Source organism: Astatotilapia calliptera, chromosome 23 (assembly GCF_900246225.1).
Source record: "Astatotilapia calliptera chromosome 23, fAstCal1.2, whole genome shotgun sequence".
Taxonomy (NCBI): domain Eukaryota; kingdom Metazoa; phylum Chordata; class Actinopteri; order Cichliformes; family Cichlidae; genus Astatotilapia; species Astatotilapia calliptera.
The window spans coordinates 9,695,772-9,721,209 of NC_039323.1; the positions used below are offsets into that span (position 1 = coordinate 9,695,772).

Consider the following 25,438-nt stretch of genomic DNA (forward strand, 5'->3'; position numbering starts at 1 on the left):
GTCTTCTCTCTTTTTCTCCTCATCTCTGTGCTCCCCTTCTTGGGCCTCGTTTCCTGTTAAAAGGGACTTCTTCATCCCCACTGTTGCCAGGTGTTGATATCGTGCAATCGTTCCACTTAGCAGCTTGAAGCTGTGTATTGGTGCTAATCAATGACTATAGAAAAGATGGCGAACCTGGCTGCACTTCCTCCCATTGTACAAAAATGAAGCCCGCTTGAAGGAGCTGCCATGTTGCACTTTTGGAGCCCGAGTCTGCACGGTTGTGACTTGAGGTGGAGCATCAGCATCATTCACCCACTGGACATGACTGTTAACACGCCTCCCTACACTTTTTTCGTAGCCCGGCTGCTCCGGTCCATCTGCTGATGGGTTTACAGTGACTCGTTAAATACAACCACATCACTATTATGAAAAAGACACAACTTATCATCTCATAGCTCTACAAGTTTTCTACAGTCAACGGTGCTAAATTAATAAAACTGAAGTGAATATAAAGGAATGACCATGACTTCAGAGTGGAACTCACTGGCACACAATCAAACTTTTACGAGACCTTGCTCTTTAACAGAAGGCTTAAGTTTAATTGAGTTTAATGTCAGCAGTGATTGATTTAAACTCAGATCAATTTCACTGATTTTCACAATAAAACACTGCATACACTGTGTGAAAGGGACATTTATTTTGAAAGACAATCATTGCAGTTAGTGTTTCAATGCACAAATGATTTGTGTGTGTGTGTGTGTGTGTGTGTGTGTCTGAGATTATCAGTACATTTTTTTCAGCTCTCATGATTTCCAGCTCATTGATTGGTTGGATATTAAAAAATTGTCTGCAGGCACAAAGAAGAAAATCTGAAGAAAACAAACAAACTAAAGCTGAAAATCATTTCCTGGGTTAAAAAAAGATAAATTTAAAGCTTTGCGAATAAAAGTTAAAAGCTAAATGTTCACTGTAAAGATAAAATATCAGAAGGATTTGATTTTAACTTCATCTGTTTGTTCTTCAGTCGCTCCTCTGGGTGGGACGAACACAGCGGACTGTTCCTTTAACGGTTGATCAGCTCCATGCTGATTGGGTAGAGACGGGCGGCAAGCAGCTCGTACCAAACGTCACGTTTGAAGATTTATTTGTAAAAATGTTAAATTAAATAAATAAATTACCGATGAAATGTTTTGACTTTCAAAAATCAGTCAGAGAGAAAATCCATTGGTTCTCGAAGGACTACACTTCCCAGAGTGCACTGCAGCAGGCCAGCCAATCAGCTGGTAGCAGTCTGACCCACAATTCTCTGCACGGTGTGAGAAACACCCGAGGGAGGGGGTCAAAGGTCAAACTGATCACAGACTGTATTGAGACATGGCTTCTGAGGCTAGTGGGTAGTGTAGTACTTGAAGCACACCAAGGAAGAACGGGGGAAGATCTGTGCTGAGGTCAAAGCAGGAAATGCAACTGGACCAGAACCTTCAGGACAGGAAGTTGAACGGGGAACATTCCCACTGAGATAATCAGGTAATCATCACAAGGTCTGTCTTAAATCACCGCTGAGGTTAAAGGTCAGACGAGTCACGGAGTGGAGCACATCCACAAGCTAACCAACTCTCATCCTAACATCAGACAGACCCAATCAGAGATGTGAACAGCTGGTTTTACAACTACAATAAAAAAAAAAGGCTGTTTGTTTACTTCAGTGTCCGTGACCCGAGTTTGATTACTGTTCGTTACCCTGATGATGCCGATGGTAAACAGGAGGTGGAGCTTAAGTTAATACATTTTCATTTATATAGCACCAAATCACACCAGTCGCCCTTAGGCGCTTTAATGACACCAGCCTTACTGATGTCACCTGAACGTTGAAGTTATGTCGGATATCTGTCACAGCCTCACACTCTTTGTCGCTGACAGAATCAACCTTTGGATCTCGTGCTTGAATCTTCAAATGTTCTCTGACTGACCCGCGTCCACCATCACACCGGACTGCTTAACGAGCACACCTCAGAGACACAGTGAAGTCACCCTGATGGCGATGATAACGATGGCGTTAGTAATCACAAACTTGTTGTCGTTCTGAGAGGCTCATGGTCTCATTTACTTGCACAGCCCAGGATCAGATGATGGAGACATGACCAGGTGTTTATACGACCTGCATTAAAATGCAATAAAACTGCCTCCACTGAGGGGGCGTCGGTTCATTTTCCCCGCAGTGTATAAGCTGATCCAGTTGCCGTTTTACCTATGCCACGCCCCCTAAATCGCCTAGTTTTCAGTGTGTTCACGTAGCTCTTATATTTACAAGGTTTCACTGCTTTACCTGGAGCAAGTGCAAGACTCCATTTGCAAAAACAGGAAGATTACCTCGCAGAAAAGGAGAGCAGATTGTCTGATTGACTCGTTAGTCCTTTGGTCTTATAATGTCTTCGTTTGTAAGCTCACGAGTTTAGAGATAAACCCCACCTAGCGTGTTTCCTGTGAGGTAAAAATCTAATTGGCAGCTCTGACAACAGCGAGTCATTGTCGGGACGGTCTCCTCCACCCTGCAGGAGAACCTCGAGATAAGCTTAAAACGAAGAGGCAAGTGGGGGGAGGGGCTAAACAGAGAATAGTAAATCATAAGACACTGACACAACCTAACTGAACAGACACATCATGCCAGCGTCACGCTTCTTTGATAAAAATCTTTCTTGTCGTTCGCTTCTTTATAAAACACTGATTCATTTTAACCTCCGTGCCTCGCCCAAGCCATTGTGTTTACTTGTCACACGGTTTTTCAACTTTCTGTCATGCTACATGTTAATGTTTGCTCTTAGGTGAGATGAAGGTGCTGATCCAGCAGGTGAGAAAATGTCGTCACACAGGTGAGAGAAAGTGTTTCTAACTGAGCATGCTCACAGCCAGCCTCCTCATCACGCTGGTCTGGGTGCAACCGTGGCAAAGGGGAAGGGGGTGGGGCTTCGACCTCAGAACTCGACCTTGCAGGCAGGGAAGGTTTCCTCCTGCATGGCGACGGTGCTGTTGCTGCCCAGCACGGTGACTGACAGCTCCCGCTGCCTGTCGTGGGTCTCCTGGTACCACTCGTGCATCGCCAGCGAATCAAACGTTGGGATCAGCGTCACCTGAGAAAAGCCCGGAGAAACACCAATCACAGAGCAGCTCGTGAGCAGATGGGAAGGTGAAGAAAGTGTCACAAACCTGGATGTCCGGCCAGCTGCTCTTCCCCTCCAGCAGTGCATCCAGGATGCTCCTCATCGCCGCCTCCTTCACCGGGTCGTCTCCACTCACAATGTAATATGAGGAGCGGAGGCGCCTGAAGAAGTCCAAGTCCACAGTGGTGGAGGCAGTCCCGGACGGCAGGTAGGCCAGATCCACATAGACCGCAGAACCCTCAGACCCGGAGGAACCCGAAGCTCTGGAACCTGGATCCAAAAGAAGAAACAAAAAGAACCATGATCATAAACCAGGGTTTTATGATCTGCTATCTTTATTTAACTCTGAGTGAGGCAGTTTGTGACAAGCACAATAAATCAGTGGCCATGCTTTTTGATTTCCTGATTAAGCCTCAGTGACTTCATGCAGCAGGTCACTGCGTGGGTTATAATCTGAAGGCATACCTGAGGATTGAGGTTTTGCAGCTCCGATTCTAGATCCACCCAGTGAACTCCGGGATGAGGGCTTGGCATCGAGGCTGGACGCCATCTTTAAGGACCCTGTGGAGCTGCCGACCTTCGACCTTCCATTCTGGGCCACTGTGCTCCCTGACGACATTCTCTGCAGCGGTTTCTTTGTCTTTCCGGCTGAGCTCTTCTTGTCAGGCTCTGAGTCAGCCATACAGGCTCCAGGCTGCGGCGGTAGAGGAGGGAGGTCCTTGACCGGCGCTGGCGGTGGGTCGTGCTGCCCTGCCCTGTGGGTAAAGTGTGATGTAGGATGTTCCTGTGGTTGGGTGGGTGGAAAGAACCCGCTGGAATCATCTTCAGAATCAATGTCGGCTGTGATGGAAGGACAGTCCTCTGTGCTGGGGGGGATATCAGAATCAGTGGTGGTGGGCAGGGTGCCGCTTACTGATGTGGGCGGAGTCTCCTGACTGTAGGCTGAGGCGTGGTCGCTGCTGCTCGCATCCTGAGAGTGGTTGTTGTTATCAGAGACGTCTGGAGACGTTCCCGTGGCGAGGCTGGGGCTCACGTGCTGCTGATGGTTCTCCGAGGTTCTGGGATGCTGGAACTCACATGGGGAAACCAAGCAGAGGTCGACGTCGTGAAGAACATCCGAGATGACCTCTGACATCCCATGGATGTGGTCCTCTGATCTGTTTCCACAGCACCCGTTATGGGCAGACCTCAAGGCTATCCCAGCACTGGAGTCCAAGTCAATAACGTGGCCGTTGGCGCAGACTTTGGGGGAGGCAGCAGGGGGGGGCAGAACCTGCTCTAAAGACACTGAAAGTGATTCATCAACCTCTGTAGAGTGAGGTGAGCCAACCTCAGCCGGCATGGAGGTCATGGTTGGGGAGGAGTCCGGCATGATGTCCTTAAAAGGACTGAGGGTCAGAAGGCTGGACGGTTTATCTTGAGAGGATGTGGAGTTTTCCAGACCTTCAGGCAGGGAGCTGAGGTCAGAGGTCCTACATGAACTTCCCTGATTGTAGTCCTCAAAGCCTAAACTAGACCCTCTTGCCTCGAGGCCACTGTCCTCGCCCAAGCCACGAATGTCCTCTTCGAGGGACTGGTAGAAAGGGGTATGTCCAGCACTGTTTGGGGCAGAATCTGCAGGAGAGACCAGCTCCAGGGTCTTTTCCTCCATGCAGACATCGGGTCCATTTTTCAAGGATCTGTCCACTGGCTCATATGTGGTCTGGGTGAGGTCAAAGTTCACACTAAGATCACCTTTTGGAGTTTTAGCGACCAGTGAGGAGGCAGTGACCATATCATGATCAGTCTCTGAGCAGCGAAACTTCTCTGGACTCTCTACTGCGGAAGTCGGGTTCCCGTTGGACTTTACTTCGTCAGGATTCAACCCCCTGGACTTTGCACTTTTACCACTATTCCCATTCTCATCTTCCAATCGAAGTCTTTCAAATTCAGCCGTCATGTCCTCAGGTGTGGACACCTTAGAGCGAGCCACCTCCTTCTGGGTCTCCTGCTCCTTTGACACCGGTTTGCCTTTCGTCCCTTTGTTCAAAGTATCTTTCTTGGGAAGAGTCCCATCCTTCTTCAGAGTGCTGGTCTTCCCAGACGGTTTTCTTATTTCTGCACTTGCTGTTGAAGCTGCACTTGTGGCTTTCTTCACTTCTTTAATGGCTGGCTTTGCTGCCTTCTTCTCATCGCTCTTCACGTCCCTCTTCACGTCTTTTTTTGGTTCAGATTTGAAGTCTTTCCTTGGCTTCATACTTGGGATTTCTTTCTTTGTTGCTTCTTTCTTTTTCTCTCCACTCTCTTCCTTCTTGTCTTTCTTCTTCACTTCCTTCTTCTCTTCTTTTAAAACCTCTTTCTTTGGAATGAGCTTTTCAGCAGATTTCGCTGGCTTCGATTTAGCCTCTGGTTCCTTTGTTTTGGGCTTTTCTTCGGCATCCTTTCTGTCTTTAGGTACAGAGTCAGCTGCTACCCTAGGCTTGGTTTTCATCTCTTGTTTTTTGGCATCCACTCGTCCAAGTTTGTCTTTCTGTAAGGCACTACTGGGTCTGAAGTCCTTAGACTGGGACTTAAGGCTTTCTCGACTGTCTGCTCGTTTTGGTTGCTTTTCGATTTTGGATGTTTCCAGGTCCTTCAAACACACTGCTGGTAGTTTCAGGAAATCCAGATGTTTGAGTTTCTCAAGTCCATCCAGAATTTTGGTCTGAGGCGTGCACCCTGGGAAGAGCACACGGATGATTTTCTCCTGAGGGCTGGACGGGTGCCAGACCAACAAAGCACAAATGGAAACAAGGCACGGCAGTGGAAGATCTGAGCCCTTCACATTCGATCCATTGTTTGGCCAAGTCTGCATCAAAGCTTCGAGCTCTTTGCTACCGCTGACCGGATTCAGAGTGTAAAGCTCCAGACGACCAACTCCCATCTTTTGGAACAAGATCACGGGTTCTATGCTAGGTCCGTTAGGCCGGTTCAGGGGTTCTGGTCTGATCGCCAGTCTCTGCAGGTGCTGCAGAGCAACTGTTGCCTGATCGCAGCTCCGCAGCTCGCTTGGATCTTCCTGGATGAACTTCAGCCTGTCGGGAACATTGAGAAAGACCACCCCGATCTCAGGGGAGATGAGGTTTTTCATCCAGTCCTCTTCGGGATGGGATCCGGCAGCCTCGTCGTCCTGCTCGGAAACCTTTCTCAGCAGCAGACTGTTCACGCCCGGCAGATTGTCCACTCCGATGTGTGTCAACAGTACAGCGTCAATCCTGTCCAAGTGTCGAACCAGTTTCCAAAAGCTGGAGCGTGAGTCAGAGCCGCCGTTCACCAAGACATTAAAACCGTTAACAGCGAAGAAGGCAGAGTCACCCCTCCCGCCAGGGAAGATGTAGCAGCAAGGTCGAGACAGCTTCAGGAAGCCCACGGTGCTTGGGGGCTCCAGTAGGTCGAAGGGAGACTCGGGCTCCAGAGACTCCAAAAGGTACTCTACGAACTCTTGCAAACCCTCCATCTCGGGCAGGACTGGGGGAGGGTTGATCCGAATGTTTATGAAGTCTTGCAGATTGTGTTTCTCCAGTGCCGGCTCCTTCCAAAGGCCAGAGTCTGGACAGCTGAGGGTGAGGCTAGGCTTCACCGCTGGGCCTGCCGAGCTCAGCAGTTCACCGACCTGTCGACACAGAGTCAAGCAACTCGAACATCAGCAAGCACTTAAACATGCTGTGTAAACAAAACCAACAAAGACACAGTTTGCTTACCTCCTCGTCAGAAAAAATCTGGATGAGGTTGCTGAGGGAGAAGCAGCCTTTCTGCAGTACAATGTCGCCGCTGCCCTCAACACACTGACCGGCGAGAATCAGCAGTTTGCGGCGCGATGGATTGCAGACAAGCCGCCGCACCTGAAACAGGAAATGCATCATCGGTGCAGCTCAGAGGAAATAAAAACATACTCAGACACACACCTAGCAAACCGAGCCAGGAAGTATTCTCAGATATACAGGAGATCAGCTGATCTCCGTGTACGCGAGAGCCCGCCAACAGCTGAGAAAACATCTGTAAAGGTTCACGTCTGACTCACCTCTGAGGAAACAAACTCTGAGCCTGGATTCACCACGACTTGCGTGTCCAGGACGTCCCCGCTGTGCTGGAGAGTCCGCTGACCTGAAACACACAAACAGGACAAACGAGTGTCAGGGGGAGATCTTCCCTCAGGTTTGCCCTCATTCCTGCTCACTCTCCTGTTCTCTCCATGAGTGCTGCAGCTGCTCATTCATTGGCGGGACATCGCTCAAGACCATATCCACCCACCACACTGCCTGCCAGGTTCCACTGAAAATACATCCATTGAAACTAAAGCTCATCATCTGTGTGCACGCGTGTCTGTCTGTCTGGGTGCGTGTGTGTGCGCACGTATAATAATAATAATAATAATAATAATAATAATAATAATAATAATAATAATAATGGATTGCATTTATATAGCATTTTTCGGGGCCCTCAAAGCGCTGTACAATTCCACTATTCATTCACTCTCACATTCACACACTGGTGGAGGCAGCTACAGTTGTAGCCACAGCTGCCCTGGGGCAGACTGACAGAAGCGAGGCTGCCATATCGCACCATCGGCCCCTCTGGCCATCACCAGTAGGCGGTAGGTGAAGTGTCTTGCCCAAGGACACAACGAGGGACTCGAACCGGCAACCTTTTGGTTACAAGACGAACTGCCAACTCTTTGAGCCACAATCGTCTGTATGTCTTTGGGCGGCTCAGCAGAGTCTCAGCTGACTGTGTTTGTGTTTGGATGGAACAACCAATTATCTGTCTCTGTTTAAAGCCCCTCAGACTGATGACTTCACTCCGTCCTGTTGGATCAACTGTGCCACAGTCTGATTTACCCTCTGTCCGTGTTGTTGCCTTTAAGTCGCTGACCTGTCCCAGGTCAACTTTCCTCTTAGGTGAGGCAGAGGGTAAACACCTGGGCCATCAGCTGTTAGTCTTTCAGATGCACTGAAATGCCTCAGAGGAGCTGAGCAGAATTTGAGGAGCCTTCAACTCCTCAGTTTAGACCATGTGTTAAGATTGGGAGGGTCAAATTAAAGGAAAACACAGCAAAGTTATAAAATGTCAACTTTAAACCCTCAAAACTGATGATGATGATGATGTTCATCTTCTTCATCATTATTATGACCACCAAATTTTGACGACACTCAACCTCCCCATCACCGCTTTGCTCTGGACTCCCCGTCAGAGAGCTGCCCCTCACCTTGCCTTCATATTCATCATCTCTGTGTCACGGTGAGTGTCAGGAAGCTCGGCATCACGCATCACAGTGGACGGCAAGCTCAGTTTGGATACCCCATCAGTAAGGTCACAAGAAGTACCGTCTATCTGTGGTTATCTCAAACTGATTCTGAGGTCCACATATCTGTGTCTATGTGTTAGCCCTGTGACAGACTGGCCACCTGTTCAGGGTGTACCCTGCCTCTTGCCCTAAGACATCTGGGATAGGCTCCAGCCCCCGCAACCCAAAAAAAAGAATAGGAGGAAGAGAATGGATGGATGGATCTTTGTTTATCCATGTTAGCAGGACCTGTCAGTGACAAGGATATCTCCCAGTCACAGGTGATATGTGACTGGTTCTCGATCGTTTCAGAACAAAACACGTGGAACATTCTGTAACCAGCATCCACAGAAACCTGTTCATTCTGAAGAAAACTCCACTCAGATCCTTCAGTGAATGAAGCTGGAAGAACGTCTGCAGAGGAAATTGGCAACTGCTGCACGTGAAACTGCATCGCTCAGACTGAGACGGTCAGGTGTTTTTAAACTGTTATGACCTGAGATGGACCCACATCCCACCCCGAACATTAATAATTTAAACTCAGCAGCTAATGTCTGATCACTGTCCCGTTACAGAGCTTCCTGTGAGCTGACGGTGAGGTTTTCCCACTTTAACGTTTCAGCTAAAAGGGAACGAAAACATGAAGTACGGTTTCTTTCAGAGGTTCAGGGAACACACACACACAGTCTGACACTTGTGCGAACCTTCATCCGTTTGGTCACCCTCACAATCCTGCACACATCTAAAAGTCCTTGTGATTTTCTTTCAGACTCCAGGTCATGTGACACAAGCGGCCGTGTTTGAGGACTCGCGGTTCTTCACGCCTCCTGCAGAGTCCTGAGCTGCTGACAGTTTCTGTAAAGCTGTCCTTGCCACCTCAGTCTGAGGTCCTGTTTACAAAAAAACAGAAGCGCTGCCTCACGCCATCAGCTTGTGGCCATGAGCACAAGTCACAGGACAAAACTGCTTTTCATTTGATCTAAAACACCCCATCACAGTGTGCCATCATCCTGCTGAACAGAAATTAATGATGCTATTGATAAAGGCATCAGCGGGACTTTCCTCTGCTGATCGAAAGCATTTCATGCATTTTAAAATCCTCCGAGGCCGCCAGGCTCAGCATCAGAGAACACATCAAACATGGAGGTCCACAGGGTACTGGCTTAAGAGGCCCGGGTACAAATCCACCCCGAGTGTCTGACCACTCCTCTTTCCTCCAATCAATCCCAATACAGGCTTACCTCGCACTTCTTCTGACAGGAAGGCTGAATGTCTCGACACAAAGAGCTTCAGCTGTTGATCCAGAACGGAGACGTCCAGATCCACCGCCCAGCAGCGCACACCTGGACATTAATAAGAAACAAAAAAGGGCTGAACATTTTAATTTTAATGACATTATCTTACATGGCTGCTGTGAGGTTACTGTACTAACAGGCCATCCAGGAAATCTGAGCTCCAGTTAATAAGTTAATAAGGGCTATTAAAGGATTTTGATTGGCTATCACTAATTAGCAGGTAACTAAGTCTGTACAGAGTCCACGAAGCAGTGGGTGAAATCACCGAGGTTACATCTTTCATATACAGCTTGTTGTTGGCGTGCTATGGCTGTGAAACCTCAGATATCAGCCGCACATCACTGTCAGATAGACCATTTCTACTGCAAACAGGAAGTCAGTGATATTTAGTAACACAACTTCCTCTTTTTGTGCGAGTGGACAGAGAGTGAGTTTGTACACGCACACTCATCATAAAACAGCTGTAATAAACAGGCTGAGAGACAAGTGTGTGTGTGTGGACTGTGATCAGTCTAAAGGTTAGACAGTGAATCAGCTCAGCGTGTTTCAGAACTCAAAACTCTTTCAGATGAATCAGAGATCGCATTAATCATATTGAACAGATATCAAATTGTCCTCCTGATAGTTGCTCTGTTCGTTTTCTGTGAACCTACTTTTACAGAAAGTCCGGAAAATTAAGAAACACAATTGCCCACTTCCGGCGAGACGCATTTTCAAAAAATAAAATAATGACTCAGTAGTATGCATTTTATTTTTTCGGATAAAATCCGGAAATAAAAAGCTTAGACCTCGTCACAGAGCTCAGTGTGAATCAGTCTCAGTTTCTGAGAGTCTCTAAAGTGACCCGAAAAAGAAACCTGCACACTGGACTCGTTAAACAGCTGCACCCGAACCGGAAAAGGTTTCATAAATGTCAAATAAAACGAGGTGCTAGTTACTCTTTACAATTATGTTCAAAGTTTCTCTGCATCAGCTTCAAAGCGATAAAGTCTCTAAAACTTCGGACCGGGCACAGCTCATTCTAACAACAGCAGCCTCCCGGACTTTTATTGTGAAGGGCTGTGGGGACCTCCGGCCCCGCAGCTCTATTCTCCTGAACTTCCAGAACTCACCTGTTTCTATTTGCTGCAGTACCCGCTCCAGCAGCTCCGCGGGTCGCAGCGTTCCCACCACCACTAGGACCGAGTGATCCGCCGCAGTCCGGGAGGCGCCGGCAGGAGAGCCGGGAGGAGAGCCGGGACCGCCGCCCCGCTCCGCCGCCATCATGGCATGGACTGTCCACCGCTAACGTCACAGCATCCTCAGCCACAGCCCCACCCCGCCGCTGCTAGAGGCGGGATAATGATTTAAATGGCACATCAGTCGGCCAAAGAGAATGGACAGCCATGTAGCTGTCCAATCAGAAGTCAGAGCTGTTTTCAGGGGCAGCTCGGGAAAAACGAGTTTTATAGTTTCGTAAACCAAAGAATAAAGATCAAAACGTCGAATAGTCTTCACCAAACTGAAGCCTGCTCAGAAAAGTAAACTCTTAAAGTATAAGGACACGTTTCTGCGGATTAAAATTAACTTTCGACTTTAGTGAAAAAAACTTTAAGAGCTGGATCATCAGATTGGTAATTTTAAATTGTTCTTTAAGTTGACCCTGAGAAACCCAAACGGGATCGCGAACCATACAGGTAAAACTACAGTAAAATCATTTCAGTGATTTATAAAAAAAATACCATCTATTAGACAGCCGTCATGTTTTTACGCAGTAAACCACGTGGTGTTCCTTCTTCGGTGGTATTTCCCACACTCCATCGGGCCCCTGAAGGCAGCTGCTTTCGTGTCCTACAACATGGCGGCCCCCGAGCCCAGCCGCTGCTGTTTCTTCGTGCAGAAGAAGAAGCGTTTCTGTAAGATGGTGGCGGGAAAAGGCAGAAAGTACTGCGGGGAGCACGCGACCATGGTGAGTTCACGGATACAGTCACTTGCTCAGGTGTGATCTGGCTCCAGGTGGACCGGTCAGGAACAAGAAGGGGCCATCCCCAAAGTATGCCCACAAAGTCGCAAAGATGAAAGTGTCCAAAGTGTGTCGGTCTGCTGAAGCATGATGAGTTCCTTTCACTGGAACTAAGGGGTGGAACCCGACTCCTGGAAAACACCCCACACTCTAAAACCCCCTCCCCCAAACTTTACGCTTGGTACAGTGAAGTCAGACAAGTACCGTTGTCCTGGCAACCACAAACCTACTCTCATCCATCGGAGACGCGTGATTGGTCACTCCAGAGAACACGTCTCCATGGCTCTAGAGTCCAGTGGCACATGCTTTGCTATTTGTTTGGTGATGTAAGGCTTGGATGCAGCTGGTTGCCATGGAAACCCATTCCACGCATTGTTCTTAAGATAATCTGAAGGCCACGTGAAGTTTGGACGTCTGTAAAGGTTGACTCTGCAGAAAGTCTGTGAACTCTGTGCACCATGATCCTCAGCATCCTCTGAGTCCGGTCTGTGATTTGCATGGCCGACCACTTCATGGCTGAGTTGTTGTCGTTCCCAGTCGTTTCCACTTGGTTATAATCCCACTAACAACTGGCTGTGGATATCGCAAAGACACTTCTAGCGTCCTATCACAGCACGACGCTGGAGCTCACTCAGCTCCCGAGAGCGAGCCATTCTTTGCAAATGTGTATAGAAGCAGTCTCCATGCCCAGATGCTGATTTTATACACCCGTGGACATGGAAGTGATGGAACACCTGAATTCAAGGATTTGGACGGGGGAGTGATTACAATATAGTCTTAATATCTCACTGTCTGGAATGAAGTCGGATATCTTATTACAGATCAAACCACAGATCATGATGAGGTGTGCACTACATTAATGTAATGCATGCACACACAGAATGAAGATCTCTTTATTCAGACTATACTGTACACCTGTATATACGGCACACGTGTGGACATACCATAGGAATCATATAGCTTGCAATGGCATGATGATGATCACAAGGTTATGCCTGAAGAGTCTGCGGTGGCTCAGTGCAGGTGAGCCGTTTGTAGCTGCTAGAGTTGGATCATTTGAAGCTGCATGAAGAAATCTGATGCATTCATTTATTTGCAGGCTCAGTGCTCGTGATTGTGAGGTAATGGGGTTCTGTATGAGGTTTAACAGCACGGGTCAGTCTGCGCTCTGGACTCACTGCTGCAGATGTCTTTGTGGGGATTTGGCACTGGGCTTGCCACCGTACTAGAATACAATGGTCGATACCATGGAGAAGACTTTGATCCTATCCTGCAACAATAGAAGTGATGAAGAAGAAGTCGTAATTTTTTCTTAATTTTTCCAGATCCGAACTTGCCATGGACACACTGGACAACGTCCTGAAAAAAACTCACCGTGGAAAGCTACGAGTATACATGAAGCGATGACGAGTTCATCCAGATTTCAGAAATCAGTGGGGTGGTCTGAGCTCACATCTGAGCAGGCAGACTGACCCGTGCTGCAGATATCAGCGAGTTTGAGAAGATCAATGATGTCGATCAGCTGTGATGTCATGAGCCTGTGATGTGTTTCCTGTTTCCAGGAGGAGGACGGGGGTGGCAGCAGGAGGATCGTCTGTCCTCTGGACCCCAAACAGTGAGTGACAACACATCAGTCATCAATCAGGTCATTGATCGGCTGACAGGAAGCTCATCACTGGTAGCTATTGATCCTACTCTGCTTGTTTATGTGTTTCAGCACCGTGAGTGAAGACAAACTCCAGAAACACTTGAAGAAATGCAACTCCAGAGAGAAAGCCAAACCGGTGAGACGCTATTGATCCATCAGTTGATCAGCGATTGCGTGTTTATCCAAGTGTTTCCACAGAGATGAACGTTTGATCTCCTGCAGGTTTACTTTGTCCAAAACATCAACGCTGGATCAGCTGATGGAGATGAGACGCTTCGACAGGTAACGACTCACCTGCCCCGTGGCTATTTAACACGGAGTCTCAGCTTACAGAAAGCTGATTCGTGGTTTTACGTTGGTGTTTTGTGGTCGAATGCTGATTGATCAAAGAAGAACTGGTAAAGTAAAACATCTGCAGACGCTTTGATTCACAGTGCCTCATCCAGGCAGACATTCACTGATCTCTAAAGACCAACAGCAGCTCGATTCACACACACACACTGTCAGGAAACAGTTTGTTTCACAGCAGAGGAAGCACCGAGAATGGACAGCAGCGTCTACACACACAATCACACACTTCTTCATTACGCACAAACCAGCACAGTAAATACTATAATAACCACTGATGACAGTGATGGTGACATCATGTTAGTGACATCATAATGGTGATGTGTTACAGGTGAGTCTGTCTGAGCTCAGCAGGACTGAGTTGGAAACTCTGGTGGATAAACTGAAGACAGCGTTCAAAGGTGAGCTGCTGAGATCCGGTGATCAGTGATGGCTGAAGTACTCACAATCTCACACGACTGCTTCAGTTTGGCTGATGTGACACAAAACATCACAAAACTGACAGTCTTTTCACTGAGTAGGTTAGGATTGGGATTAGATTCAGTTTATATTTAAACTGGGTGTAAATTAAGTTTAGGTCAGGGTTAAGTCAGCTTTAATTTGGGTTCAGATCAGCTTTAGTTTTGATTTATTTGGGGTTAGGTCTCGTTTTGGTTTAGTTTCAGGTTAAGGTTTAGTTTGAATTTAGGTCAGTTTTAGTTTTGGTTCAGGTCATGTTTAGTTCGGGTTTAATTTGGGTTAGGGTTAAGTGTGACTCATAAAGTTTTTGGACATTTTGTAAATCCGCGGATGTTCTCCTGGTGTCCCTGCTGTTGTTGTAGGACTGCAGTGCGATCTAGAGGACAGCGTCCAGTCTCACCCCGCCCTCCACGACGAGCTCCACAACCCAAAGAATGGAGACTCCGCCCACAAACACCTGAAGCAGCAGGTAGACTAGGTGACAGCACCATTAGTCTGTGTATTCATCTCATTTCCATGCTGAAGAATTAAACTGAGAAGTAAAACTAATCTCCGTCTGACCTGCCGGGTGTGCTCAGTCTTCCATCTTAGGTCACATGGAGGAGCTGGGGCTGCTGGGAAGGGGGCGGTGCTTTGTGGAGTTCGGAGCGGGTCGAGGGAAGCTGTCCCACTGGATCCACGAGGCCCTGAAGACTTGCGAGCATCTGAAGACCTGTGAAGACCTGCAGCTGCTGCTGGTGGAGCGCTGCAGCACCCGGTTCAAGGTACAGCCCTGATTCTGAAATCCACTTCACCCTAAACTCAAACCCAAACCCCCGACAACCCAAGTACCTTCAGAACCCCGCCTGCTCACCTGCTGCTTTCCATATTTTCATTTCTGGCTTTAAAATAAAAGTGGAAGCGTCGCTGTCGCATGTCGGCGTTCCTCCGATTCACACCTCACACACTGATGGTGTGTTCATCTTTTATGTAGAGACTGTGATCAAGACTGAAAGCAGCTGATCAGTTTGATTGATTGATAGGTGAAACAGGTGCGTTCTGTTGCAGGTGGACGGGAAACATCAGGATGCTGGAGTTCAGTTTGAGAGGCTGCAGGTGGACATTCAGCATCTGGATCTAAGTAAGACAGGAACATATGGACACTGTGGTGCTCTGACCTCTCCTGACCTGTTTCTGTGATGCTTTCAGGTAAAGTCCCTCTGCTCTGCGAGAAGAAACTGCCTCTGGTCGGAGTTGGTAAACACCTGTGTGGAGCGGCGACAGGTGAGAACAGCCAAAAAACTGTCAGCTCTGATTGGTGGTAAGCAACATCCGGCTCATAATTCCACAGTAACTGCTGCTCTACGCTGGTTCCTGCAAGCTCCATCCTGCTCTCTGATGGCAGTACACCTCCACCTGTGCTGAAGCATGATGGGTTTGGTTTTACCTGGCAGGGCAAAACCTGGAGATCAGTTTATGTTTTTCTCAGAACTTCAGCTGAAGTACACCAACATCCACCTGGAAACTAGCATTTCTGTAGTACTTGTCTAGTCTCATCATATTCTGGTTCCGTTCTCAGATCTGGCTCTGCGCTGTTTGCTGGAAACTGCAGGACAGTCGGAGGAAGAAGAACCGCCCCATAAACGCCTCAGACCATCAGAGCCAAGGTCAGGAGGGGGTCTTGGATCAGCACCAACAGGTTGTGGTCCTGGCCCAGTGCTGGGCCTGACAGTGGCACTGTGCTGCCACCATCGCTGTGATTGGCGTCACTACGTCGGGCAGCAGTTCTTTCTGCAGAGAGGACTCGGGGCGCGGGAGTTCTCTGCTTTCTGTCGGATGTCCAGTTGGGCCACGTGTGGACTCAGACCGACCAATCAGAGAGGAGATGGCGAAGAGCACGAACCAGCAGAAGAGACAGACGCTGTGAATGGGTAAATATTTGACCTCTGCCCCTGAAACCTGTCACCGATGGCTGTATGGACCCAGCCCGAAGTAGAAAGTTTCTGTAGTTCAGAAAAAAAAATCAGATTTACTCAATGAAGATTTGTAGAAGTCTTCGTTCCTCTGGTTTTATTTTAGAGCAGCTTTGCATGATCCACAGTTAAGAATAATCCCTCTTTACTGATTCACATCAGCACCTTCAAACACCACATCGAGCAGCTTGTGCTGGGCTTTAAGGAGGTTTAACCAACCTATCAGCACAAGTCAGCAGCATGTCAGTGTTTTATGTTCAGAATCAGCTGCAGAGACAAAGTGAAGGACAGGAGAGTGGATTTATTTCAGTTCACACATGTGATCCATAGATTCATGAAGCAGCTGGAAATCCTTTTTCTAAATATTTATTAGCTCTATTCAGTGTAAGGTCTGTGACGAGCTGATGTCAGCGTGTCACACAGGCTAAACACGGAGGACTGACACTGCACATACTCTGATCTCATCAGTGAACAAGTGATGAACATGAAAATCAAGCTTCGGAGCAGGAGGGTCTACAGGAAGAGAAGGAGGGGCTATAGGATGAGATGGCGGGCCTACAGGAAGAAAAGGAGGGTCTACAGGAGGAGAAGGAGGGGCTAGAGTTTAATGTTCCTAGTGTATAATAATCAGGACTGTCTGCATGTTTACACTGAACTAACACACTGTTTGTGTGTCTGTGTGTGCACGTCTGTGCATGACAGGTTTCTGTCGGCTTCTGAACGTGAGCAGCTCGGCCGTCTATGCAAACAGCTGATCGACCACGGCAGGTGTCACTTCCTGCAGATGAAAGGATTCAGCAGCAAACTGACTCGTTACATCAGCAGTGATATCACGCTGGAGAACGTCCTGCTGACCGCTGTACCCCTCACCCCCCACTCCTCCTGATTGTTTGATTGTAAGCTGCAATTTTGAGTTTTAAGTTACAGGAAGTCAGACTGAACATGCTCAGGTGTTTTCTGTTTATATTAAAGTGTTTTTTTCCTCATGTACATAAAACGTTTGCAGTCTTCCAACAAGCGACACTGAGCATGCTCACTAAAATCTGCCTGTCACATGGCACAATCATATATTATTCTATAGCTGGAAAACTTCTGGAGTTTGACTCGTCCTGCTTGTCCACTTAAAGTCTTTCAAAATAAAAACACAAGTGTGGCTTTGTGGAAGTGTCTTCAAGAGGGAGAAGCTCAGAAGAAGAAAAAAGACATGGGGCCGTATTTCATGCTGAGGATTCGTCATTGGACTCACCATCGGACTCTGAAACATTCAAAGAGAAAATCGTGTCAGCTGAAACCAACAAAACATTCAAATGATGTCGGGTTGTTCCTCGTATATGGTGCCATTTCAGCCCCAAAGACAGAAATGAGGGTTTGATATAAACACGGGCCAAATATTCTGTATGCCTCCATTATTTTAGCCTAAACTGAGTCAGTGATCTGAGTTCTTGAAATCCAGACAAGCCCAACTTAGAATATTCTACACCACATTTTTGTATGAAAACACTTTTAATGATTAAAGTCTTTGTGTCGTGTCCCTGAATTGTTATGGAGATCCCTCTGAAAGGGTCCCCTGATTGGTCCTCTGGGACAGTTTCCCTCAATTACAGTGTAAACATGTTGAAAAACCTTGGTGTGGTCTACACGTGAGTAATAATGGCTGATTTAAGCATGAAATGTCCTGCTTGTTAATTTTTCTCACAGTAAAAGGTTATGCATAGTTTTAATGAAAGCATGAGTTGTGGGCTGCAATCTCTAAAACATTCTTTATATTCTAAACATGTCAGGCAGCAACAAAACTATTCAAAACTAAATGTTAATTATGATAAATTCAAAATGAACTGACATTTTTTTTATGTTGTGCTTTATATATAATTTATATAAAAATGTAAAGGGTAGAAATAATAAGCTTAGTGGCTGGTTGGGTTTTGCAGCTGTGCAGTGATACAACTAATGTAAAACTAGGAAAATATGAATTTATCATCAAATATTTATCCAGCCATCCTTTTATCCTTTTCAGGGTTGTGAGGGGGTTGGAGCCTATTCCAGCTAACATAAGGCGAGAGACAGGGTATGGCCTGGACAGGTGGTCAGTCTGTCGCAGGGCTAACACAGAGACGAACAACTGTTCACATTCATTCACACCTATGGGCAGTTTCCAATTAACCTAACCCCACTAACTGCATGTCTTTGTACTGTGAGAGGAAGCCAGAGTTCCCGGAGAGAACCCACGCAAGGAACAGTGCTAACCACCGTGCCCCCATGCTGCCCCAAATAGCTATGTAAATTTAAAGTTATACGTGTGCTGTTGGTATCAAACCCAAAAGCTGATACTGGTGAGCACCTTCAGTTTAACCTGCAGACACTGTGAGAGAGTCACTTCATAAATCCATAAAATTTAAATTCAGGTTTATACATCCAGCTTCTAAAGCTCTTTTAGATGTATTTTTTTTAAATGGTGAATTAAGGATGGTAAACACCTTAATTCACCATCTGATCTGATCGATCTAATGAAACTCTGTTGGGTATGGGGCGAGGTTCTCATTGGTTGTGTACAGGGCAGGGTTCTCTGTTTTTTCACAGTGAACTAAATAAGTTTTTTTCTATGTATGTTTATGGTTAACTGAAGTGAGTAAATTTAATTAAAAAAACAGGTCAAATTTAATTCAACTTCCTTTTTAATCATAAAAACGTGAAGTGGAATGACTTGATCATTCCAACACTTCTTCAAACAGATTTACAGAGTAAGCAGGAACATTTCAGCTCTTAGAAAATGTAAATACAAAAGTGACGCCACATTTACAACGCTTATAAACCCCACTTCTGGAACAGGAAGTGCATATCCTGAGCTAGTCCAGTGTATTATTCTAGTATTAAGTAGCTGTTGTTCACGTGAAATGCTGAAGTGTGACTTTTTTCCCCGTTCTCACCCTGAAATGGTGCCGAATGCTAGGAACAACGCAGTGGTTATTGTTGACATCACTCTTTAATAACCTGAGGTCAGAGGGGGTCAGTTGGGGTTTAGCTTCCTGTTTGTTGACGTCGTCGAGGGTCACTGCCCCCATGAGATGTTTGGCACACACACAGGTTAGCGTGTTAGCGCACGCAGGTCAGTGAGCATGCTCAGTACTAACGGTTGACGCAGTGCACGTTGAGCACGGCGTACGCTCTCTTTCGGGCCTCCTGGATGTACATGAGCATGAACTCTTTCCCGAACATCTCCCTGTCATCTTCCTCCTCTTCCTCCTCAGCCACCGCCTTCCTGCTCGGCAGCGTCACGTCCAGAGTCAGGGGGTTATCCCGGAAGTTCACAAACCTGCTCCGAGGAAGCGAAGAAGTGAGTGATGCCAGACAGACGGAGGGCAGGTGCGTGAGGATGGCCAGACTCACCTGAGGCTGGACATGCCCTCCATGAGCGGTGGAATGTCTCTCAGCCTGTTGCTGCTGAGCACCAGCGTGTCCAGGCTCCTCATTCTGGCGATGTTCTCCGGAAGCTTCTCCAGCTCGTTCCTCTGCAGCCACAGAGTGTGTAGCACCTCCATTCTGAGGAAAAACACATGATCACTGGCTGTTGACAGAAAGGCGGTTGAGTGTTAAGTCAAATTTTGTAAAATTTCTAAAGTCTTAGTTTAAACTATAGGATCAAAGACATTCCTTTGTCTGACCACCTCTCCAGCCAATTTGGTGCTGGGGGAGGCTGACGTGGGTTTTATTGTAGATACATCGTATCTGAAGGTTCTGTTTGATGTTTGGTAAGCTTTCTGCTTTTATGATCCTTTTGGTGAGCAGGAGGTCACAAGTTCTTGCACACGTGCTTACACGTGTACACACATACACACAGTGCCTTGTCTGTTAGAACCATTGGGGGGTTTTACGGTGGGAGGTGCTTGTGCTGTGATGTATATTGTAACAGTTTGTCAATAAATAGCTGCGAGGAGAGCTGCTCTTTGAAGGAGTTGGTCTGGAGACAGGTGAGGAGCATTTAGCTTCACACCCTGATTCTGACCAAGCCTTTCCTCGTTAGCGAGTAAAAGACCGGTTGAAGATGTTCTGTCTTGTTTTTCGTTCTTCATGAGGAATAAGTCTCTAAACTAGCAGTGCCTGTGGAAACACAGACTCAACATGGAGCTTAGGCCATGTCCCAGCTCCTACCTGTGTATGTCTTCAGGTAAGTGATGCAGGCAGTTTCCTCCCATGTCGAGCCACTCGAGCGCCGGCAGGGCGAGCAGGCAAGCAGGCAGGCAGCTGAAGTCGTTCATGGAAAGATCAACATGCTGCAGCCGCGACAGCGTCCCGAGCTGAAGGTCAGAGAGAGAAGCACACCTGAGCTCAGACTGGACCAGAACCAGGCCTTACTTTTCAGGTGTACGGTAACGAGGCATAGGTTCAGGCACTCACCTGGTCTGGTAGCTCATTTAGGTCCCGGTTCATTGCCAGCTCCAGCCTCTCCAGGCTCTCACACCCGCTCAGCTCTGCCGGGACAAACGGGATTCTGTTGTAGCTCAGCAGCAGCTCTCTGAGCCGGGTCAGCTTTCCTGAGACCAAAACCAGGTGAGGTCACAGCACACAGAACCAGAAAACGTGGCTCACAGGCAGATTAAATCGAGGTGAGCTCACCGATCTGTTTGGGGATCTCAGCGACTCCGTTCCGGGACAGATCGAGCACCAGAAGGTTCTGGAAGCTAGAGATGAAGTGAGGGATCTTCAGTAGTCCGGTCCGGTGGATCTGCCACTCCTGGACCTGACTGAGCTGGATCAGGCAGCCTGGCAGAACCTGGAAACCAGAGCAGCGAGCTCACAATGCGCTGAAGTGACAGTTCAGTGTGCTTCCTGTGAGGGGGGCATTACCTTCCACTCCTCCTGCTCGATCCGGAGGACCAGCCGGCCGTCCTCAGTCTCCAGCTTCTGCTTTAGCCGGGCCAGCGCCGCTCGGTCTTCCCAAAGCCCGACTCCAAGTCTGGACCAAAATCACCAAGTGATGAAACCTCTTCGGTCTGACTTGGGACATCACTTCAGTTACCTTTTTTTCCAAACTTTATTATTTCGTTTCATTTTCTCGTCATGTTTTTGTCTTTAATGTGTTTGATCTTTATGACTTTATTTTTTACACTTTTTTGTTTTAAATAATTTGTTTCCCCCAGTCTTCTCCTTGACTGGCTGAAACATTCTGTCCTGATACAGTTTGACTGATGCAGAGATTCAACATGGCTGCTTTCAGACAAGACTGTATGTACAGTGGGGCAAAAAAGTATTTAGTCAGCCACCGATTGTGCAAGTTCCCCCACCGAAAATGATGACAGAGGTCAGTAATTTGCACCAGAGGTACACTTCAACTGTGAGAGACAGAATGTGAAAAAAAAAAATCCATGAATCCACATGGTAGGATTTGTAAAGAATTTATTCGTAAATTAGGGTGGAAAATAAGTATTTGGTCAATAACAAAAATACAACTCAATACTTTGTAACATAACCTTTGTTGGCAATAACAGAGGTCAAACGTTTACTATAGGTCTTTACCAGGTTTGCACACACAGTAGCTGGTATTTTGGCCCATTCCTCCATGCAGATCTTCTCGAGAGCAGTGATGTTTTGGGGCTGTCGCCGAGCAACACGGACTTTCAACTCCCGCCACAGATTTTCTATGGGGTTGAGGTCTGGAGACTGGCTAGGCCACTCCAGGACTTTCAAATGCTTCTTACGGAGCCACTCCTTTGTTGCCCGGGCGGTGTGTTTTGGATCATTGTCATGTTGGAAGACCCAGCCTCATTTCATCTTCAAAGTTCTCACTGATGGAAGGAGGTTTTGGCTCAAAATCTCACGATACATGGCCCCATTCATTCTGTCCTTAACACGGATCAGTCGTCCTGTCCCCTTGGCAGAAAAACAGCCCCATAGCATGATGTTTCCACCCCCATGCTTCACAGTAGGTATGGTGTTCTTGGGATGCAACTCAGTATTCTTCTTCCTCCAAACACGACGAGTTGAGTTTATACCAAAAAGTTCTACTTTGGTTTCATCTGACCACATGACATTCTCCCAATCCTCTGCTGTATCATCCATGTGCTCTCTGGCAAACTTCAGACGGGCCTGGACATGCACTGGCTTCAGCAGCGGAACACGTCTGGCACTGCGGGATTTGATTCCCTGCCGTTGTAGTGTGTTACTGATGGTGACCTTTGTTACTTTGGTCCCAGCTCTCTGCAGGTCATTCACCAGGTCCCCCCGTGTGGTTCTGGGATCTTTGCTCACCGTTCTCATGATCATTTTGACCCCACGGGATGAGATCTTGCGTGGAGCCCCAGATCGAGGGAGATTATCAGTGGTCTTGTATGTCTTCCATTTTCTGATGATTGCTCCCACAGTTGATTTTTTCACACCAAGCTGCTTGCCTATTGTAGATTCACTCTTCCCAGTCTGGTGCAGGTCTACAATACTTTTCCTGGTGTCCTTCGAAAGCTCTTTGGTCTTGGCCATGGCGGAGTTTGGAGTCTGACTGTTTGAGGCTGTGGACAGGTGTCTTTTATACAGATGATGAGTTCAAACAGGTGCCATTCATACAGGTAACGAGTGGGGGACAGAAAAGCTTCTTACAGAAGACGTTACAGGTCTGTGAGAGCCAGAGATTTTCCTTGTTTGAGGTGACCAAATACTTATTTTCCACCCTAATTTACGAATAAATTCTTTACAAATCCTACCATGTGAATTCATGGATTTTTTTTTCACATTCTGTCTCTCACAGTTGAAGTGTACCTCTGGTGCAAATTACTGACCTCTGTCATCATTTTAGGTGGGGGAACTTGCACAATCGGTGGCTGACTAAATACTTTTTTGCCCCACTGTAAGAGATGGACATAACCACTGGGTTCATCCCCCCTCTGAAACTGACTCATCTTTTTTCAGGTTCACCAAATTTTCATTTACTCTATGGTAGAAACACTGCGAGAGAAACAGGAAGTGGGTGGGACTAGAGGTCCCAACACTGAAGATGAACCAGTTCAAAGGATTATGGGTAATTTTTATAAGGTTCATAGAGCAGTTTTTGGAGATCCCCACTTTGACCAGCAAGCACTGTATACCAACAGAAAGTGTGCTCAAGTGACTGGGTGTGGTCTGACCTGCCTGTGGCCCCGCCCCTCGTGGTCCTCCTCTTGTGCTCCTCCTCATGCTCCTCCCTCCTCCTCCTGATCCTGGTCTCCCACAGTGCTTTGATGGAGCTCACCGAGCTGCATGCTACCACCACGCCCACCATCATCACCACTTCCTGTCAGCCTTGTGATGTTACAGCACACAGGTGGACATGTAGGATAACCTATCTGAGCTGTAGCCCATCCCCACGCTGACCATCTTGTGACACTGATTATTGATCTCCAGCAGAAATCATGTTTCAGATCAATTTACTGACCATTAATTAAAAACCCATCAAATTCACTCTGCTCAAACATCAAAAACAACCAGAGACAGTTTCCAGCTACTGAAGCAGAGAAGTTTCAGTCCTGCAGTAGGAGCAGTACCAGTACAAACAGCAGTATTAGTACTGTAGCATTATATGAAGTATTACCTGCTGTAGTACACGGATATTACTCGTCACCTTGTGGCCGAGCTGCAGCTCTCCTCCATGCTGCGTCCTGTCTGCTGAAATCTGACCTCGGCTCTCCTCGATAATTATAGCCTTCAGGTGACACATCACATGACAGATTACAGACATGCGGTCATATGACCGGCTGTTACTGCATCTGAGAGACCCACACTAAAAATACCATCAGCTGATCGGGACCAGAGCTGCAGGTTACTGAGGGTTACCCCCCACCCCCTTTCCCCAACATAGGCTCACGCACACACACACACATAGGCTCAGGCTCACACACACACACACACACACACACACACACACACACACACACACACACACACACACACACACCGAGTCGTGTTCAGCTGTATTCAGAGGTTTTATTGAGTTTCACACATTTTGAATCCGACCCACTCCCAAACATACAAAACACTTTTTACACGTTTACATTTCATCTGTCGCTAAAACCGACGACGCTAACAAAAAGAAGACGACGTGACACCAACATAACCCGACACCGTGCTCTTTACCCAGCAGCCACCAGGACAGCGAGGAAGTCCAGGAGGACCGACCAACAGCTCTGCAGCGCTACATCATGGCTCCATCACCTCAGATATAGTTATCAGGTTATAGCCGAGGTTTAATTGAAACCAGCTTCCTGCTCTGATGTCCAGAGTCAGCGCGCTTCTGCCCAAGACACATAATGAAGGTCCGGCCTGGCGTTACCGAGAGAATTTAACCTAATTCAGCTTTATAAACCTGATATAACAAAAGAAATTCTTACTATTTTTGAAAGCACAAAGAAATTCCCGAAATAAAAGATCCAGTGCAGTGTGAAGCTGTGCAGGAGGAGGGGAAAGAAAATCCCACATAACACCATTTACATTTAAAACGAACCATAATCCTTAATTTCAACTCTAATCTCAGATTATTTGCCGTGTCCATGCTCCAGATGCTGAGAAGATGGAGTTTAACAGCTGGCAGACTCAGTGCGGTCTGCAGTAACAGTCACTAATAAATACGACGAGCAAAAACAACGGAGTCAGGTCAACAGGAAGAGCTCCACAGCAGCAGCTTCAGAGGGTTAATGGTGTCACACCAAGGACACAAACCCCCCTCCACACTGACAATAACTGTCATTCCCACTGGTGCGCTGGCATGATACCAACAGTTTCCTGCATTGGTCACAATTCAAACGTGGTCAAGGCTCATGAGCGGGACTGTGAGGAGGATTTTATAATCAAACAGAACCAGATTGACAAAATGAACTAAAAACACCAAGGCTCTACTCACAAACCGCCGCGATGATGTGAGCACACCACGGATTGCTCAGCAGCAGAGAAAACTGCCATCACCATCCGACCGACAATGAGTTTGCCTGACTGATCCAACTGACACGAGCACGATCTGATCCAGCAACGTTTGCTTCGATCACGCTTGGTCACATGACTTCACAGTACATGAATATGTGGAGTTTAATGCTCAGGATTTTAGAGTTTCAGGGCAGCTACAAACCATCGAGTCACCTCCTCCGAGGGTAAGCGTACGTGCGGATGCAGTCTGCAGGTTTAACCTGAACCCGGTGGGTCGGGCTTCGTGTGGACAAGATGGAACAGCCTGTGTTAAAACTGGGCCTCGGCGGAGGAAATTCAGACAGAGTGAAAATGAATATTATTATTTAACAGTGACAGGACATCAGGTGTCTGCAGGTGAGATTCTGTGGATGAC

The 25,438-nt window shown here is 47.2% G+C and overlaps 3 protein-coding genes across 6 annotated transcripts; 1 reads left to right on the forward strand and 2 right to left on the reverse strand.

Moving 5' to 3' along the window:
- Positions 1 to 893: 893 nt before the first annotated feature.
- map1sa (microtubule-associated protein 1Sa) lies at positions 894 to 11,519 on the reverse strand. The gene is made up of 8 exons (XM_026158008.1): positions 11,459 to 11,519; positions 10,850 to 11,064; positions 9,684 to 9,785; positions 7,180 to 7,262; positions 6,860 to 7,000; positions 3,606 to 6,771; positions 3,187 to 3,410; positions 894 to 3,110 (listed from the first exon to the last, which is right to left on the reverse strand). The coding sequence occupies exons 2-8, from the start codon at positions 11,001 to 11,003 to the stop codon at positions 2,955 to 2,957; spliced, it is 4,026 nt and encodes a 1,341-aa protein (XP_026013793.1). The 5' UTR covers positions 11,004 to 11,064; positions 11,459 to 11,519; the 3' UTR covers positions 894 to 2,954.
- Positions 11,520 to 11,560: 41 nt separating this feature from the next.
- On the forward strand, positions 11,561 to 17,677 carry trmt13 (tRNA methyltransferase 13). The gene is made up of 11 exons (XM_026158009.1): positions 11,561 to 11,685; positions 13,302 to 13,354; positions 13,457 to 13,523; positions 13,610 to 13,669; positions 14,067 to 14,136; positions 14,557 to 14,663; positions 14,773 to 14,958; positions 15,242 to 15,314; positions 15,383 to 15,457; positions 15,753 to 16,104; positions 16,849 to 17,677. Exons 1-11 carry the CDS (start codon positions 11,575 to 11,577, stop codon positions 17,030 to 17,032), a joined length of 1,338 nt encoding a protein of 445 aa, XP_026013794.1. The 5' UTR covers positions 11,561 to 11,574; the 3' UTR covers positions 17,033 to 17,677.
- On the reverse strand, positions 17,338 to 23,951 carry lrrc39 (leucine rich repeat containing 39). 4 transcript variants are annotated; one of them, XM_026158010.1, is made up of 9 exons: positions 23,699 to 23,951; positions 23,256 to 23,409; positions 20,989 to 21,097; positions 20,758 to 20,914; positions 20,539 to 20,675; positions 20,293 to 20,438; positions 19,531 to 19,683; positions 19,275 to 19,456; positions 17,338 to 17,401 (listed from the first exon to the last, which is right to left on the reverse strand). In XM_026158010.1, the coding sequence occupies exons 2-9, from the start codon at positions 23,390 to 23,392 to the stop codon at positions 17,364 to 17,366; spliced, it is 1,059 nt and encodes a 352-aa protein (XP_026013795.1). In that variant the 5' UTR covers positions 23,393 to 23,409; positions 23,699 to 23,951; the 3' UTR covers positions 17,338 to 17,363. The 4 variants fall into 4 exon arrangements, 3 of the variants coding, with proteins under 3 accessions (XP_026013795.1, XP_026013796.1, XP_026013798.1); XR_003271154.1 differs by having other exon boundaries at positions 17,342 to 17,401; positions 19,135 to 19,456; XM_026158011.1 differs by having other exon boundaries at positions 23,256 to 23,951.
- Between the last annotated feature and the right edge of the window lie 1,487 nt (positions 23,952 to 25,438).